The sequence below is a fragment of the Ictalurus furcatus genome, chromosome 28 (genome assembly GCF_023375685.1).
Source record: "Ictalurus furcatus strain D&B chromosome 28, Billie_1.0, whole genome shotgun sequence".
In the NCBI taxonomy this organism is placed as follows: Eukaryota; Metazoa; Chordata; class Actinopteri; order Siluriformes; family Ictaluridae; genus Ictalurus; species Ictalurus furcatus.
In genome coordinates, this window is record NC_071282.1 from 4,933,403 (window position 1) to 4,950,087 (window position 16,685).

At 39.5% G+C, this 16,685-nt stretch overlaps 1 protein-coding gene across 2 annotated transcripts in view; it reads left to right on the forward strand.

Moving 5' to 3' along the window:
- The first annotated feature begins 820 nt into the window (after window positions 1-820).
- doc2b (double C2-like domains, beta) overlaps window positions 821-16,685 on the forward strand; it is a 163,886-nt gene continuing 148,021 nt past the window's right edge. For both annotated transcript variants that reach the window (XR_008385026.1, XM_053617972.1), the window contains exons 1-5: window positions 821-1,646; window positions 4,134-4,225; window positions 5,121-5,264; window positions 5,569-5,698; window positions 11,618-11,704. Coding sequence is in view for 1 of the 2 variants with exons in the window: in XM_053617972.1 (XP_053473947.1) it covers window positions 4,149-4,225; window positions 5,121-5,264; window positions 5,569-5,698; window positions 11,618-11,704 (438 nt within the window). In the remaining variant the exon portion in view is untranslated. The remainder of the gene's footprint in view (window positions 1,647-4,133; window positions 4,226-5,120; window positions 5,265-5,568; window positions 5,699-11,617; window positions 11,705-16,685) is intronic.

The following is a 16,685-nucleotide window of genomic DNA, read 5'->3' on the forward strand; positions in this document are numbered from 1 at the left end:
AGTTCTTCCTAAATTTCTGGAAACATCTTAAATCCAGTCTTTTTAGTCAAAATCTTTTCCCTCCTAAAATGGTAAGCCTACATAATTTAAACCTACATTTCTGAAATCAACTGTCTAACATAGGTTAAATTCAGTCTTTAAAACACTTCATATCCTAACGATACATTGCTTGAGATGTTGCGATTGCCTCGTAAAACCTCTTTTGCAACTTTCTGAATGTATCTTAAATTCAAGCTTCTAAGTAAGGAATAATATGTGAACACATGCGCTGTTATTATAAAATAAGCAACGATTGAGTGCTATGAAGCTGTTACCGCTCCAAAGTTGATTATTTTTCCAATATTTCCAATACAGGTGCACCTCAAAAATTTGAATATCGTGGAAAAGTTAGGTTTTTTCCCAAAGTGAAAAATTTCAAGCCTTTTTTTTTTTCGCTTTAATCTTGCTTTAAAAATTACCATACTGTTCAGAAGGTTGACATTTCTGTATTATAAATTCTTTATTCTAATATTTTGAGATACTGTTTTTTTGATTTCCATGAGCTGTAAGCTGTAATCATTGAGATTAAAACAAAAAAAGGCTTGCAATATTTCACTTTATGTGTAATGAATATAGAATATATGAAAGTTTCAATTTTTGAATTAAATTATGGGGAAAAATTAACTTGCACCTGTGTGTGTGTGTGTGTGTGTGTATATATATATATATATATATATATATATATATATATATATATATATATATATATATATAAAATATGATATGATATAACAGCCTCCATTTTTCTCTGTTGAAGTTTACGTTCCCAAGAAACCGGAAAGCAGAAAGTCCTCCATCCTGAAGAATTTCCCATGGTGTAAAACTTACTGACTGTTTCAAAGTGCTGACACTGGAGTCTCCTTCCATAAATATTAAATAAACTTCTCACAGTATCAAGCTTCACAGTAGCGGTGATTTATATCCCCTCGCCCCCGTTAAATTATCACATGCTTTTTTAGATGCTTTGGAGAGTCCACCATACAAGTCCCTGGGTAATTTGTTACTATTGGGTAAAAGAGCGAGAGCATCAATGTAAACCTGTTGTTTTTATTGCAGTCAGAACTTAGCTCAGAGCTACATGTGAGTGTGTTAGTGAGAAATGCTGTTGCAATTGTAATACTATACATCGCAGCTCGTTTTCCTAGCCGCACATTTGCCTTTGGGCTTAAATAATGTTTATTCAGTTCAGTTTAACGTGACAGCTAATCATGTCACTGCAGTCTCAGTACACAGACTAAAGAAGTCACTGTTCATGGGCCGGTAGACATGATGTTGATGACGTTTCGCTTCTCTCCTAGGAAACCTGCTGAGTATCTGGGAGGGAACACACAGCAGGAGGAGGGGGAACTGGTGTAACATGACCTTTTTTTTTTTTTTCTTTTTTCCCTTTCACTTATTTGCAGAGTTGAAGATAACGTAGCGTCCGTCGGCAGAGGCAGACCGTGTTCATTGTAAGTGTTTTTAACGCCCCGGAGGGAGAAAAGTCTGTGAGGTCGGAGTCTTTTTGTGTCCCACCTGCTGCCTTATCGTGTGTCTCCAGCTTTGAACTGCCTCTGTGTGTGTGTGTGTGTGTGTTCCTGGAAGGAAGTGAACGTCTTGCTTGACAGGTAAGGAGTTTCTCAAGGTGAGACGCTTAATCTTCAGGCTTCAGGAAAAGTTTAGGGAATGATGAGGGTCCCGGGTTTATTGGTTTGCTCTGCTTTGACCTGTTCACTTCTTCTGCTTGTTTGAAAGCTGGGCTCTTGAACCGACATGTACCTCAGAGCAGCCAAAACTGAAGTCTTACAGAGAGTAAACCTTGTAATGGTTTTGTGTTAATGACCAATAGTACACATGTATTATAGACTTTTCATTAAAAAGGTTTCAGATGTTCAACATATTATAAAATGCCTTCTTATGCCCAAAGATTGGGTCATGACTCACCAGGATTCTCAAAACTTCCACAATATTATTGACTCAACACTTTTACAGCATGTACAACAGTTACCCCTGGGGGGCCGTGGGTTGGCACCCCATATAGGGTGTTCGAGTATTATCTCATTTTAATCAGGTTTTGGCAGATCAGAAAGCAACCCGTCTGTTTGGAGTGTTAGTATGATTTGACATTAGTATGGTTTGTCGTGATTTGTCATGCTTAATTTTCAACGAACATGCATCTTTATTGTTATTAATCAGAACAACAATAAGCTTTTAACCATTGCTAGTATGTTAATGTCAAAGTTAATATTACGCAACAATCGATTGTTATATAAAAATCGGCTTTTTAGATGTGGCATTAGTGTTTTGTTGGTGTTTTGAACGCCAACATCAACAAAACCAAACGTCAAGTTAAAAATCACTGTTTCTCCAGATGTGTGAAGTTTTTCCTTCTTTTTTGAGGGGGGGGGGGTGTGGGGGGATGAAGGTTTAACTTTATAAATTGTCCACGTGTCCTATCTGCATATTGGATGTCTGCTTTCTTTGGAAGAAATCAAAGCACTCGTCTTCTGCAGCACTATGTTCGACGACCGCTAATTCCAACGAAACGAAAACAATGGAGCCTTCTGTCAACCTTCAACATGGATTGGGTCTGCCTACCCCAGACCCTCTGACCAAATGAGATCACTGTGACACACAGCGCCCAGATTTAAAGGCCAGGTCAATAGTAATTGGTTTAAACCAGGCCCGCGTAGGGAAGTGTATCTTTAGGGGCCACTTGGCTGTGGTGTGTTTTTAATCACAGCAGCCAGAGGAGGAACAGGATGTTTTAAAAAGGATTGTTCTACCATCATGTGACCGAGCTTTATCCGCAGAGCTGCGCTGACCCGAGACCAGGTTTGGCTCAAGATTGGGATGTGACGAGGAAATCTCATCATAGATCAGAAGCGGCTCAGTGTAGGGTTCGTTTCCTTTTGTGTGTGTGTGTGTGTGTGTGTGTGTGTGTGTGTGTGTGTGTGTGTGTTACGGTTTGACACTGCTGGCGCTCTGTGAGGTAAACTCTTTCTCTCTTGTTTTCTTTGTCGCTGTATGTCTTTGTTTGCCCACAGCCTTTTTACATGGATTTTCTTGGCATGTGAAAGGTGCATGGTGGTTGTCCCAGGCTATGTAGGTTCATGTTCTAGGGTTGTATTGTATTTTCTTACCTCTGTTGAGGGGGTTGAAAAACAAAACATTTTCATTTCACTTCAGGTTTTTAGCAGTTTAGACAGGTTTAGTAGTATTAGTATTTTTTTTATTTTATTTTCCCCCTCAGCACTTATGTCTTATAAAACATAAACAGTAGAATTGTACAAAGGGCATTAGGTCGCATGGAAATGTAAACAGCTTCAGTTGCCTGGTTGTAAACGAGGTGTGTGTGTGTGTGTGAGAGAGAGAGAGTGTGGCAGGTGTTTTTTTTCCTGACTTTTTCATCCTCTGATATATAATATATATATACACACACACACACACACACACAAAATATCTAAACTTTGTATTTTTGCAGCAGAAGTTTAGGATTTTTTTTTTGCACATCTTACACCCCCCCCCAGTCTACCCTTTAGAGAGGAATACTGACTCGTTGTTCAGCACCCGAACGAGGGAACTGCAGCACCAGGAACAGCTGTCAGGACTAAGCCATGGGTCTCTCTTAACACAAAGCACATCTAAATGCAAACAAGTCCTCACTGAGTTTTGACTCTGACATGCCTTTAAGCCTGGCAATTTTGTTAAGCGTCTTCCAGTCTCGTTTTTGTGATAAGGTCATGTGGTGTATCTGAACCTGTGTGTGCGTGCGTGCACTAAACAGCTGTGCAGCTTTTGTTCGATGTGGAAAATGCGCAGTGGCAGTGTCACTGCTAATTGGTGCCCCGAGGCAACCATCTAACATTTATTGCCTTCTAAACTGACTGACATTAAGGGCGAATGCATTAGGCGCTGTACGCTAGCTTCGGGAACTTGTCTGAAAGGTTTTATGGCTCCTCTTTAGACAAAAACAAAGTGAATCAATTCAGTCTGCTGCTGTATAAAAGATCAAATATAAGGAATCAGAGGCATGAATCGATCTACTTTACAATGTGTAAATAAGGTTGAACAAATGTAAAATCTTGACGTGTACGTATTGTTTTCTGTTACAGAGTCTACTTTGAGTTATGACCGACACCATGTTTGGTAGCGGGAACCACCAGTGGGTTTGCCCCAATGACCGACAACTTGCTCTGAGAGCCAAGTAAGGAATTTAAAGCCATTTCACTTTCCACCAACACGAGCTTATCAGTTCATTATTACAAAGCTGGACTGTAAGGAGCGGCAAAGTCTTAAAATAAAAATCCAGCCTTTATTTAATAATAAATAAAGAATGAATGTGTCTAAACTTTTGACCGGTAGTGTTTATGTAATATGTACCTGGATTTTGTAGTGTACTGTAGTAACGTTTAGACTTTATTGATGAGCTACAGCATGGTACGTCACTTCATCACACCATGGCAGAAAAGCCTCCAAAGGAACAATCAATCCAAAATATATGTACAGGATATACTTTTAGCTTATAGAAGAATTCAAACTGATTGGGCCTCCAAACCAAATATAGAATAAACTTAAAGTGCAACTTATTTTAACTGCAGAACGTTTTTTTTTTGTTGTTGTTGTTGTTTTTATTTGGCACGTTTAGTACAGCTTCCTGGTATTAATATTACAGTACATTTGAAGACAGTATTTGAAATAAAACGATGCTAAATATTCAATTTAAGACATGTGTTAACTCTCAAATAAGATCATGAAGATACAGGATCGTTAAAGTCTGGTTTTAGTGAACGTGTTCCAGGTGTAGCCTCAGATACTCCATCTGCCTCAAGCATCAGTGTTTTGTGCATTCTGAGATGTTTGTTCTGCTCACCACGGTTGGAAAGAGTGGTTATTTGAGTTGCCATAGTCTTCCTGTCAGCTCGAAGCAGTCTGGCTGTTCTCCTCAGACCTCTTGTCATCAACAAGGTGTTTTTGCCCGCAGTACTGCCCCTCACTGCATGTTTTTATTTATGTATTTATTTGTTTGTTTGTTTTTTGTTTTTTTAAGCGGATGAATCCTGTTTTTTTGGATAATGCTGTTTTTTTGTTTTTTGTGACAGACTACACACTGGCTGGTCGGTGCACACATTCCAGACAGAGAGGCAGAGAAAAACTCAGATGCTGAACAAGAGGGAGCTGGACATCATCCTGAGCGTCATCCACAGAGCCGAACAACTCGAGCTGATCGAGCAGCACCGAATCGGGTAGAAATCTCAGCGATCTTTCTCTGTGAACGCCCTTTTCTCATTCTTCTCACTCTGTACTTCTATAGCTACATTGTACTGACGTGGACCATGTTTGTAGTTACATGAAAGGTAGTCCTGTTGGTAAAGGTTATGACCTTTTTAGTTTGTGCAGACGGAGTGCTATGACCGATCCTGGCATTTGAATGACGGCATATCATGAACGCGTCTGTCTTAGCTTCTTTTGCGTCTGTGTTACTTCTATGCGTCTGTGTGCGTGCGTATGGGCTCTACGTATAAACGCCGCATGAATCGTATTTTGCAGGCGTCTAATGGAGCGTTTGGATAACATGAAGAGGTCTTCAGTGGGGAATGGCCTGTCTCAGTGCCTGCTGTGTGGAGAGGCTCTGGGGCTGCTGGGAACTGCTTCAGTCCTCTGCTTTGACTGCTGCAAGGTACAACAACACTCCTTTCACTATGCTGCAGGATTGCTCGTTATCACAGTTCACAATATTTTCCTTGTGTTTTGAGATAAGAGCGGAATGTACGGTTGGGAAACGGAAATGAGCTCATTGTTTGTAGGAGAGCTGGAGAGAGTCAGCTGGCTCGTTTAATTTACGTTGTTTTCCCACACAGTGCTGTGAGTAGTTCTGGGTAGAAATGGAAACTTGGGGCTGGAACAAGAATGTTCATGAATCCCAAAATTCAGAACATCGCATTGTCTAGAAAGATGGCGTCTGGCAATTTGACAGATAAGGCAGATGATCAACCACAAAGCTTTCCCCAAAGCCTGTCTGCAAACATTTCTTAATTACACACCACTCACTGCAGAAATAAATAAATAAAGATTTAGAATTTTCAAGCTTCTTTCAATCAACTACTACTATAATAATAATAATAATAATTCATGATTCAAGACTTTATGTCATATACACAGTCATATACAATATATAACTTCCAGTGAAATGAAAATAATAATAATTATTATTAGTAGTAGTATTATTATAAACTTAATTTTATATAGCAGCTTTCCTGCATTTAAAATGCAGTGCATTACATGAATAAACAAAATGGAGCCAAAAAACATTGGCTAATAATAATGCAATATAATAATAGCAGTGACAAAAAAAGAAAACATAATAATGTAAAATATACACAAATTATTATAAATAAAAAATAGAATAAAAGTACAGTATTTAAAATGTGATCTAAGCGTAGCATGCCAGTAAAAGTAAGGCAGATAATAAAAGCTAAAATGAAAACCAAATGAAATTTTAAATCGGCGATAGATGGAGCCTGAAAGTTTATTGGTAACGCGCTCCAGATCTTTGGCTCTTAAAAACAAAATATGCTAAACGATGAGGTCGATAAAGCTATCACTAGCACTAACCTAGTGACTATATCTTGTTATTGTGTCATGTCGTTCAAAATGTTTTGGAGTTTTTTTTTCCTGCTTGAATTCAGTCAGCAACAGGATTCTGAAGCTGGTGGCCAGAGAAGAGTACAAAAGATACCAGAGGCTCTGTGGGCTGAAAATACATTCAGTCTACAATGACAAAATCATATACGTTATGCAGTAACTAATCAAACGTTGACTAGACACTAAAGAATGTGACACCTCAATATCTGGTTAAAAAAAATGTCATTGTCTAGAGAAATATGAAAGTATCTCAGAGTTTTTCTCTTTTTTGTGTGTGCATACTCTCTCTGTTGCTAATAAATATAAATAGTATAAATAAAAAAAAATCACCTCGGTCACGTTTTCTTTTCAGTTGTAGAAAGGGAGTGGACCATGACAGTGACCCCCTTTTCAGTAATGTTACTGTTTGCAATGCGGTCTTTTAAGTTGTGTTAGTATTTTGCACTTTTCCACACAAGGCATCATATGATGGAGGAGTGTTGTAGATTCTGACCAAAGCAAGCCTTCCCGATTGTTGCACTTAATGTTGTATACTTAAATATATATATATATATATATATATATATATATATATATATATATATATATATATATATATATATATGTGTGTGTGTGTGTATAAAATATAAAGTTAATTAATAACAGATTGGGAAGAAAAATGACTCTGGTCGTCTTTTCTAGTCAGATGCAGTAGCACGAAATTTCCATAAGCTTGCAGCAGAGAGCTATAAAACGCTAATCTGCTTCGGTTATGTCCTAATGCAAGTGTCTGGTACCACCAACAGGGGGCAGTGTGTGTCTAAATTACACACCACAGCCTGTTTGCTGCCTTGATGTTGAGATTCAGGATTTGTTTGGGTTATTTCTCAACAGCCTTGCCCAGCTTTTGAGGTCAGTGGTGCCAGATGGAAGGAGTGATTCAGCATAAAACACACACTCAGACTCATTTGTTGTAGAAGGACTAAGGACAAAACCTGACTACACATTTAACCTGCCTTAGTAAATATATGTGTTTAAAGTCTTAAGATACCTTAATCTGTGTTTGCTTTCTGCTGGGAAGGGCACAAAATATGCACCTAGAAAGTCTTAATAGTTGCTGCCTTTCCAGTGTCTACAAGTGTTTCGGTGCAATCAGTCACGATAATGTCAAGTGTTGCTGGTGCCAGAAAGACTGGTTTGAGTATTTTCAAAACTGCTGATCTCCTGGGAATGATGTGGGGAAACAAACAAACAAACAAAACATCCAGTGAGCAGCAGTTCTGAGAACTGTTGATGAGAGAGGTCAGAGGAGAATGGCCAGAATGGTTCAAGTTGACAGGAAGTCTACGTTTACTCAAATATCCACTATTTACAACCGTGGTGAGCTGAAAAGCATCACAGCATGTGCATAAGAATCCCCTCTGGCGTGTTTTCGTCTCGATACGCTGTTACTGATCAGTCTGGATCGGTCATGTTAAAATGTTCCTTGCACAAATTCCAAGTATTGTGCTTTCTGAGATGCTTTTCTTCTCACAACATATGTAAAGAGTGGTTATTTGAGTTGCCATGGCCTTCCTGTCAGCTTATTCACCAGTGTAGCCGTGCTCCTCTGACCTCTCTAAGGCAAATGTTTCAACCCACAGAACCTGCCGCTCATCGGATGTTTTTTTGTTTTTCACTCCATTCTGTGTAAACTCTAGAGACTGTCATGTGCGAATATTCCAGGAGATCAGCAGTTTCTGAAATATCCAAAGCAACAACCATGCCACTGAGATCACAGTCACGGAGATCACCCCCCCCCCCCCCCCCCCCCAATTCTGACGTTTGATGTGAACATTAACTGAAGCTCTTGTCCTGCATGTGCATGATTTTATGCATTGTGCTGCTGAAACATGGTTGCCTGATTGGATAATTGCACAAATTATAAACAGTATTTAATTAGATTGGGACAGGAATGTGTCATTAAAAATTTTTCCCGGAAGTGATGAACTACAGAATTCAAACAAGAGTTTCTCCAAATTTGTTCCTATTTTCTGTTTTATAAATAATATAAAATCCTAAATACACTATCGTACTGGTATCTATGATACGAAGGGACCGGTACGAAAAGCCGTGATTTCAAGGGTACTTTAAAATCTGGCCTTTTGTAAGCACTGCTAAAATGTGGGCCTGGAGTTAGCTGTCATTCATGGCCTGACACAAATTATGCAAGGCATTCATGCTTACTGTTAGGATTCCTTTTTGGAGAGCTTGTGGAAAATTGAAGGGCTTTCTGAGTGGCCTCTCTGGCTCGTTCTCTTGCTCTCTTTCAATCCGAGTCCCTCTCTCAAAGCAGCATAAATAAGCAGGACTCCCGAAAGAAGGAGTAGTAATTACTTTAGGCTTTTGTCTTTCATTATGGATCGCTTGATTAAAGGTTCTTTCCTGTTTCCTGTTACAATTTCGTTTGAAATCTTTTCAGTTTATTTCTTGGACTCCAATCCACTCGAAGCCATGCCAATATCTTCTAGTAATTAATTTTCTTTTCGCAAGGATAGAGTGTGGTTTTTCACTAGCATTGGTCGATATACATTATTGTATGTGTGCTTCCATACTTGACGGTAAATTATACGTCTCTGAGCATGTTTGACCACCTCACTATATTTTCCAGACTGGTTGATTTAAAACCACGCAGGATAGCATTTATTGATCTCTTCTGCAATTTCTTCAGCATGCAGGAAGATGTATGTGAGGTGTCTCCCTGCAGCTCTCGTAAAATGTATTTATAGGATCTTCAGTATTTTATTCTTTAGCATAACTTATGTTCAGACAACATGTGAATAAGGAAACACCAATATTTGTGGCCTCAGAAGTGCACCCCCCAATAAACAATGTATTGAGTTAGTGATATCAGGTAAAATATAACACAATACAGGTTTCTAAAAAATATCTTTGTTAAATATATGTGTGCAACAGTTATTGGCAGTCCTATGAATTCATATGAAAAAACATATATTTGAAGTATATTCCCATTGATATTTTACATTTTTTGTAGTACACCTGGGTGACTAGGAACGGGAAATTGTTCAACCATGACTTCCTGTTTCACAGAGGTATAAATATGAGGTAACACATAGGCCAAATTCCCTTAGTCATTCATAACAATGGGTAAGACCGAGGAATATAGCGGTGATGTGCGGCAAAAGGTTGTTAAGCTTCACAAAATGGGAAGTGGCTATAAGGAAATAGCACAAGTGTTGAAAAATGCCCATTTCCACCAACAGGGCAATAATTAAGAAGTTCCAGTCAACTGGAAATGTTATGAATCAACCTGGAATTGGACGTGTGTCTATATCGTCTCAACGCACTGTGAAGAGGACGGTTCGAGTGGCCAAAAAATCTCCAAGGATCACAGCTGGAGAATTGCAGAAGTTAATAGCGTCTTGGGGTCAGAAAGTCTCCAAAACTACAATACGAAGTCACCTACAAGTTGTTTGGAAGGGTTTCAAGAAAAAAGCCTCTACTCTCATCCAAAAACAAACTCGAGCGTCTTCAGATTGCCAGACACTACTGGAACTTCTAATGGGATCGGGTTCTATGGTCAGATGAAACCAAATAAGAGCTTTTTGGCAATAAACACCAGAGGTGGTTTTGGAGCACACAGAGAGGTAGCCATATGGAAAAGTACCTCATGCCCACGGTTAAATATGGTGGTGGCTCTTTAATGTTTTGGGGCTGTTTTTCTGCCAGAGGACCTGGACATTTTGTTAGGATACATGGCATCATGGACTCTATCAAATATCTAAAGATATTAAATGAAAACCTGACTCCCTGTGCCAGAAAGCTTCAAATCTTCCAGCAGGACAATGATCCAAAACCTACATCAAAATCAACACAAAAATGGTTTACTGACCACAAAATCAAGGTCCTGCCATGACCATCCCAGTCCCCTGACCTGAACCCCATAGAAAACTTGTGGGGTGAACTGAAGAGGAGAGTCCACCAGCATGGACCTCAAAATGTGAAGGATCTGGAGAGATTCTGTATGGAGGAATGGTCTCAGATCCCTTGCTATGTATTCTCCAACCTCATCAGGCATTATAGGAGAAGACTCAGAGCTGTTACCTTGGCAAAGGGAGGTAGCACATAGTATTGAATAAAAGGGTGCTAATAATTGTTGCACACCTACATTTAACAAAGAATTTTTCTTTGATGAACCTGTGTTTTGTTTGCAATTGTTTGATATCAGAGCAGACCAAAAGATCAAAAGGTTAAACAATAAAAACAAATTTTCAGCCTTCTTTGCTCATATTTAGCAAGGGTGCCAATATTAGTGGAGGGCACTGTATGTTAACTTCTGTATGTTAAATTCCGGATTCTGTTTCATCAGAATATCAGCACGTGATTGTTAATTTCCTGCTATGTCTTAAGAAACTTTATCATGTACAGAATGTGCAGAGAACATTACTTTTTGTCTTAGTTTGTTGATTCAAACCATAATTAAGCTCCGCCCACTCATGTTGAAGACAATTTCTGTAAAATGCGAAACCTACTTTTCAGAGTAATTCTAGGATTTTAAATTTTTTTAATGAAAGCTTATCAAAATTGGTGTGAGTAGGATCTGAATCTCAATAATGATCAAAAACACATTGAGATTATTCAATATGATGTCCACCACACGCCAATCAAACTTTGTGGGGCGGAGTTTAGATTATTCAATACTCACGATTAAGTGCATGGAAACACAAAAGCCATATTTTGAAGAAGATTCTGAGGATGTGGTCATTGATGGGGGTGGAATGTAATTGAAACATCGAGCTGAAACATGGTGCGCTGCATCATTGTGCTAATCTCTACCTGGATTTTTAATGATTCCTGTGCTACTTAAAAAGATGTCAGCCAATCAGCTTTCAGCAGGCATTTCACATGGTTGGCATTAAGAACGGTTGATACAAATGGTGCATTTTTATATTTTATTTATTTTATTTTTTTCCAGAAAGTGTGCACTAAGTGTGGGATTGAGACGGCATGCAATCAGAAGAGAGCTCAGTGGCTCTGCAAGATCTGCAGTGAACAGAGAGAGGTAAGGCCACAATCTGTTGTCCAGATCCGACAGAACAAACGGCATTTTTCCATCTTAATCTGCAAGGGGAAAAAAAGCTTTGTGAAGCTTAGTGAGGATGAGTATGGCTCATGAAAACTGTTCAGTGCATCATTGTGACAGAATGTGAATAGACACACGCCAATACTCGAGCACTCCACATCCATTATAAATCGAGGAGGAGAGCGTGAACTGATGTGAACTGATGCTCCATGCTTCTCGTTGATTGGGGTCTTTGAGGGTTCATGCATTTTAAGCTCGTAGCTTTATCCGAGCATGGGTCTTGAGGGGAATTTGAAATGAAATCTAAGACCCGTCAAGTCAGCGTGAATCGATTGGGCCGAAGAATCAAATATGCAGTCATTTTATTTTGTAGAAATCCATGTAAAATTGAAATAAGTCTACAGATTGCTGCTTATACAGTGAAACCGATATTTGCTTAGAGCTCCTGGAGTTGCAAGCTCTTGCTGGGCCACCTGTGATTCAGATAGGTCAATATTATAGAGTTTTACACAAATACACCAAAATGCAACTAAATCATTAATCCAGACTATTTATTCACCCCCATTTACAACTAGAACACAGTAGCAATGCTGCCAACACCATGCAAACCAAACTGACGTTTTATGCTGGATGTGTGCTCTATGGCTGATCTCTCTCCAACCCCCCCCCCTTTTTTTTTTATTTCTTTTGCTTTAGTTTGGTATTCAGAGTAGGGCTTTAAACTTGATGAACCCAAATGTTTGCTATCACTTATTTTTGTGAAGCAGCTGTTCAGTGCCTTTGTGTGCATCCAATCAAAGTACAGATCTAGGTTAGATATAACAGGAGGATTTCACTAAGCCGCAGCGTGACACAAGCCCAGCTCTCTCGTTAGACAAGGTGAGTGCAGAGTGCTACTGCTCTGGGGTTCATAAAAGCATCATTCAGTGTGTACATTTTAGTACACTGTCGATTTAACAACAGCGAATGGTTTACGTGCCAAAAAAGTTTAGTAAAACTTGAGATTATATTCAGCTGCCTGGAGCACCACTGTGAGTCACTTGTGAAGCTGTATTAAGGAGATAGTGGCACAATATGACTGACAAGGTACTGACTAATCTTATCATAGATGGACAGATAATGGAAGCCTCTTGTCAAAATGACTGTTCTATGGGTGGATTTGGGAAGCGATTGCTAGCCACCTGCTGCTCTTCCCCAGGCGGTCATATTTTGTCAAATTCCTCCTGTTTTAGAGGTTGTTTTTTTTTTTTTTTTTTGGTGTGCCGAGGCTTCCTGTAGGTACAGTATTCAGATTTATGGAAAGTTCCATTTTTGCAGAAGAACTACATGCTTTAAGGTTCGTACATGGAACAGCACACAGCGACTGAATCCTTCGGTTGCTGTGGAATCTGCAGGCAGCTGCATTGAGCTCGGTCTCTGCAACCGCCATGCTTTGAAAAGGTCAGCGAATTATTTGCTTACGGGTATAATGAAATACATGTTTGGGGATTGATAGGATTTGTGTCTCCATAAAATATACGGCCCGATGTACTGCAGTGGTAGTTCGTGCATTTGTTTTTGGCAATGAGGAAAGAGGAGTAGCATAGAAGCTCTTTTTTTTTTAAATTAAACATAGTAACTCATTCACTTGAGTTATTCACCATTATTCATGTGCAGTGGTTCTGTGGAGACTCGTATTTTAAAACACCTGTATCTCTTTGCAATAGCAAATGTAATGGATTGTTTGTAAATGTTGGTAAAATAACCATTAGTGAATGGAAGTTCGATTCAATTTACCAATACGATTCTTTCTGCCTGCCTGTTTCAATGAATCAAATGTCCAATTCGATCGATTCATTTTCTCCTGGGGAACATAAAACCTTCAAATTGTGACAAAGTCCTACTCTGGTTCATAAGATTGACACTTGAAGTTGTGTGTTTTCAGTGTATTTCGAGTCAAACCTGAGAGAAAGCCATTCGCCCAGATGGTGTTCGACTCCATGAACAGCTGCACAATGGATTTTGGAATCAGCACATTCGCTGGTTTTCGGATCATTTAGGCTAATAAAACTGCAGACTACGATGTTCACCGAGTGAATTGCTTGTGTTATCTATCCATCCATTCATTCACTGCCCTTCATGTGTACCTGCGTGTAGGGCGGCAACAAAGAACATCCGTTCATTTTCTGGGCCAGCTTCAGTATTATTCCACAGGTATGCTTCGAGGCTTTGGTTTCTGCTGCCACTGTTTGCAGCCGGGTGCTCTTAAACCTGCCTCTTTCGCATCTTCCTTCTGGTGTCCAGTGAAGGGAAGTACAAGGGATGTTGTCCTTTTCTCCTCAGATGACGTACCAAAGCCATCTCCATTGCCTTCTCATGATGGCAATCAGTACGTAATCCAACATTAACCCGATTAAGACGATACTCTGATTAAGAAACTAGCATGTAAAAAGCAATTTTTTATTACCTTAATCCGATTAAAGTCATACTCAAAGTAAACACAAATCGAATTAAGAAGTGTGGCGTATTCCTGTTTTAGTCACATTATCGACGTGCATGTACACACCTTAATCACACTATTAACAGGAGTTTTACAGGACACGTACACACAGGGCAGTGCTCAACCGTTTGACGGCAAACAAGAGAGTACGGCTGTGTCCGAAACCACGTACTTACTATATAGTAGGCGAAATATGTACCTACTATATAGTAGCTGAAACACGTATGTGGTTTCGGACGCAGCCCACGGCTTCAAGCAGTCGTCTATTAGCACGTATAGCATGACAAATAAATAACTGCACTTGAAGCTTTCGTAAAATTAAAAATAAAAACACCCAAAACTGTATACGGTACCATAACGAAGACGAACTGTATGTCGATACGTAAAATTCTGGAGGGACGTCGGACGGCGTGGTGCAGGGACGTAATGACGTGTGCTGTTAATCGATCTATGTTCTATGACGTGTAAAGTGGGAACATGAAAGGAATATTCTAAACGCGACTCATGTAACACCTTAATCACAATATTGTCTTATTCAGAATAAGCTCAATAATTGGATTACTGCTGTCCATGTGAACGTAGTCAATGTCCAGGCTCTCTTGATTGCACCAGAAGAACATTTGCTGGTTGAAGATGGTGTTGGGGCAGAAGGTTCGCAGGATTCTTATGAGGTGCCGTATATGGAAGGTTGCCAGCTTGTTTAGGTCACTTTGTCATTCTCCAGCAGTCTGAGCCATACTGCAGAGGAGAAAGAAAACGTCTCTAGTACAATCCAGGCTTGGTGCTGATACAATACTGGAGTGACCTTCACACATTGCTTAGCATTTTACAGGTACTTCTGCTGCCCAGGTAGGTGAACTCTACAGTTGTAGGCAAGTCTGTGACTTGTATTGGTGTCGGATTTGGGATGTTCAACATCATCCTCACCTCTGATTACTGGTTGTGGAAAGGTGCTAAGGCGAGATTTTTTTTCCAGCATTGTTCAGTGTTCATTAATGGGTCCATCTGATGCCTCTTAGTTGGTCTTCAGTTATTTGTCGCATGACCCAGTCATTGCCACTATTGAAGACCAGTGCTGACATCACACATCCCTGTCTCACACCCTTCTTGGCTTTGAAAGTACACTTGCTGTTTCCCACTTGGCATATGACATCGGAGTAAAAACTCTTGATAAGAATAGTAGCTTGTGTCGTTATCAGTTTAAGGAATGTTCTGCTTTCAATTTCGCTAGTCAGTACATAGCACCCAGAGCCATTTTTTAGTTTTTAGCTATTGTTTATGTGAACTTACCAAGTGTAGGAAACACTGCTGGTCTTCATTGAGACAGGAAAGGTCAATTAGCAGAATAGTTGTTAATATGTTGGACTACGCAGTGTTTTGTGTTATAACGTAAATGTCAGAATTGTACAAGAAGTTTTAAAACCAATAACATAAATAAGTTTTATTCAGATGGACTTTTTCAACAGATTCAGTAAACGATTCATGAGTCATACCTCACTAACAACCGTATTAAAGTTCTGCCCATGTTCTTTGTTGTATAAATCAAATAAACTGTTTTTTTTTTCTTTTTCTGCCAACCATAATGTGGAAGTGTGTCTTCTGACCTGACCTCCTGGTGTTGACCGTGGATGAAAATAAGCTTTAGTAGATGTAATACATTGCCTAAATTGAATCTGGATGTTAGCATGCTAATTCCACGTTGGTGTCTTTCATTTCTGTCGAGTCTGCCACTGACGAGGTTAGAAAAATAAAACGCAGCAAACACGGACACATCTTCTGAACTCGGCTCCCTTTCAGTGAGAGGTATGCACGTTAGCGTAGCCTTTAGCATTCAGCACAACACGCAGTGTTTCTCATAATAGCACTCCAATTAACCACATGCGTGCACTCTCACACACTCAGCTCTGTTGTAAAGACTGATGCAGACATGGTTAAGAGAGTGAGATGGATTACAAAAAAAGCTGACTAGAAGCAGAGGTTTAAAGGGATAGTTCAATTCTGTCATCAATTACTCACCCTCATGCCATTCCGCACTTTTTGGAGCTTGAAAGTTTCGGTTACTTGGACTGTAAATTGAGGGACGGAAATCTCCCAGGTTTTATTAAAAATTTCTTCATTTGAGTTGTGAAGATGAATGAACATCTTACGGGTTTGGAACGGCATGAGGGTAAGTAATTGATGACAGAATTTTCATTTTTGGGTGAACCATCGCTTTAACTTTATAGGTAGTGAGCAGGGTCTCGTGACCACAGATGTGGGTGGGGGAGGATGAAATGAATAATAATGTGGTCTCGAACAAAATTAAGTCGAGAGGACGTAACACTTGGCTCATGCTATAGGATGCTATCTAGTGAATTTTTAGAGTGACCCTGTAATATGAGACACGACAACATTCAAGATATCCAGAATGCAGTCTAGCAGCGCATTTGGAGCAGTTGCAGACATACCTCTTGGAGGATGTTCGAAATAGTCACCAGTTTG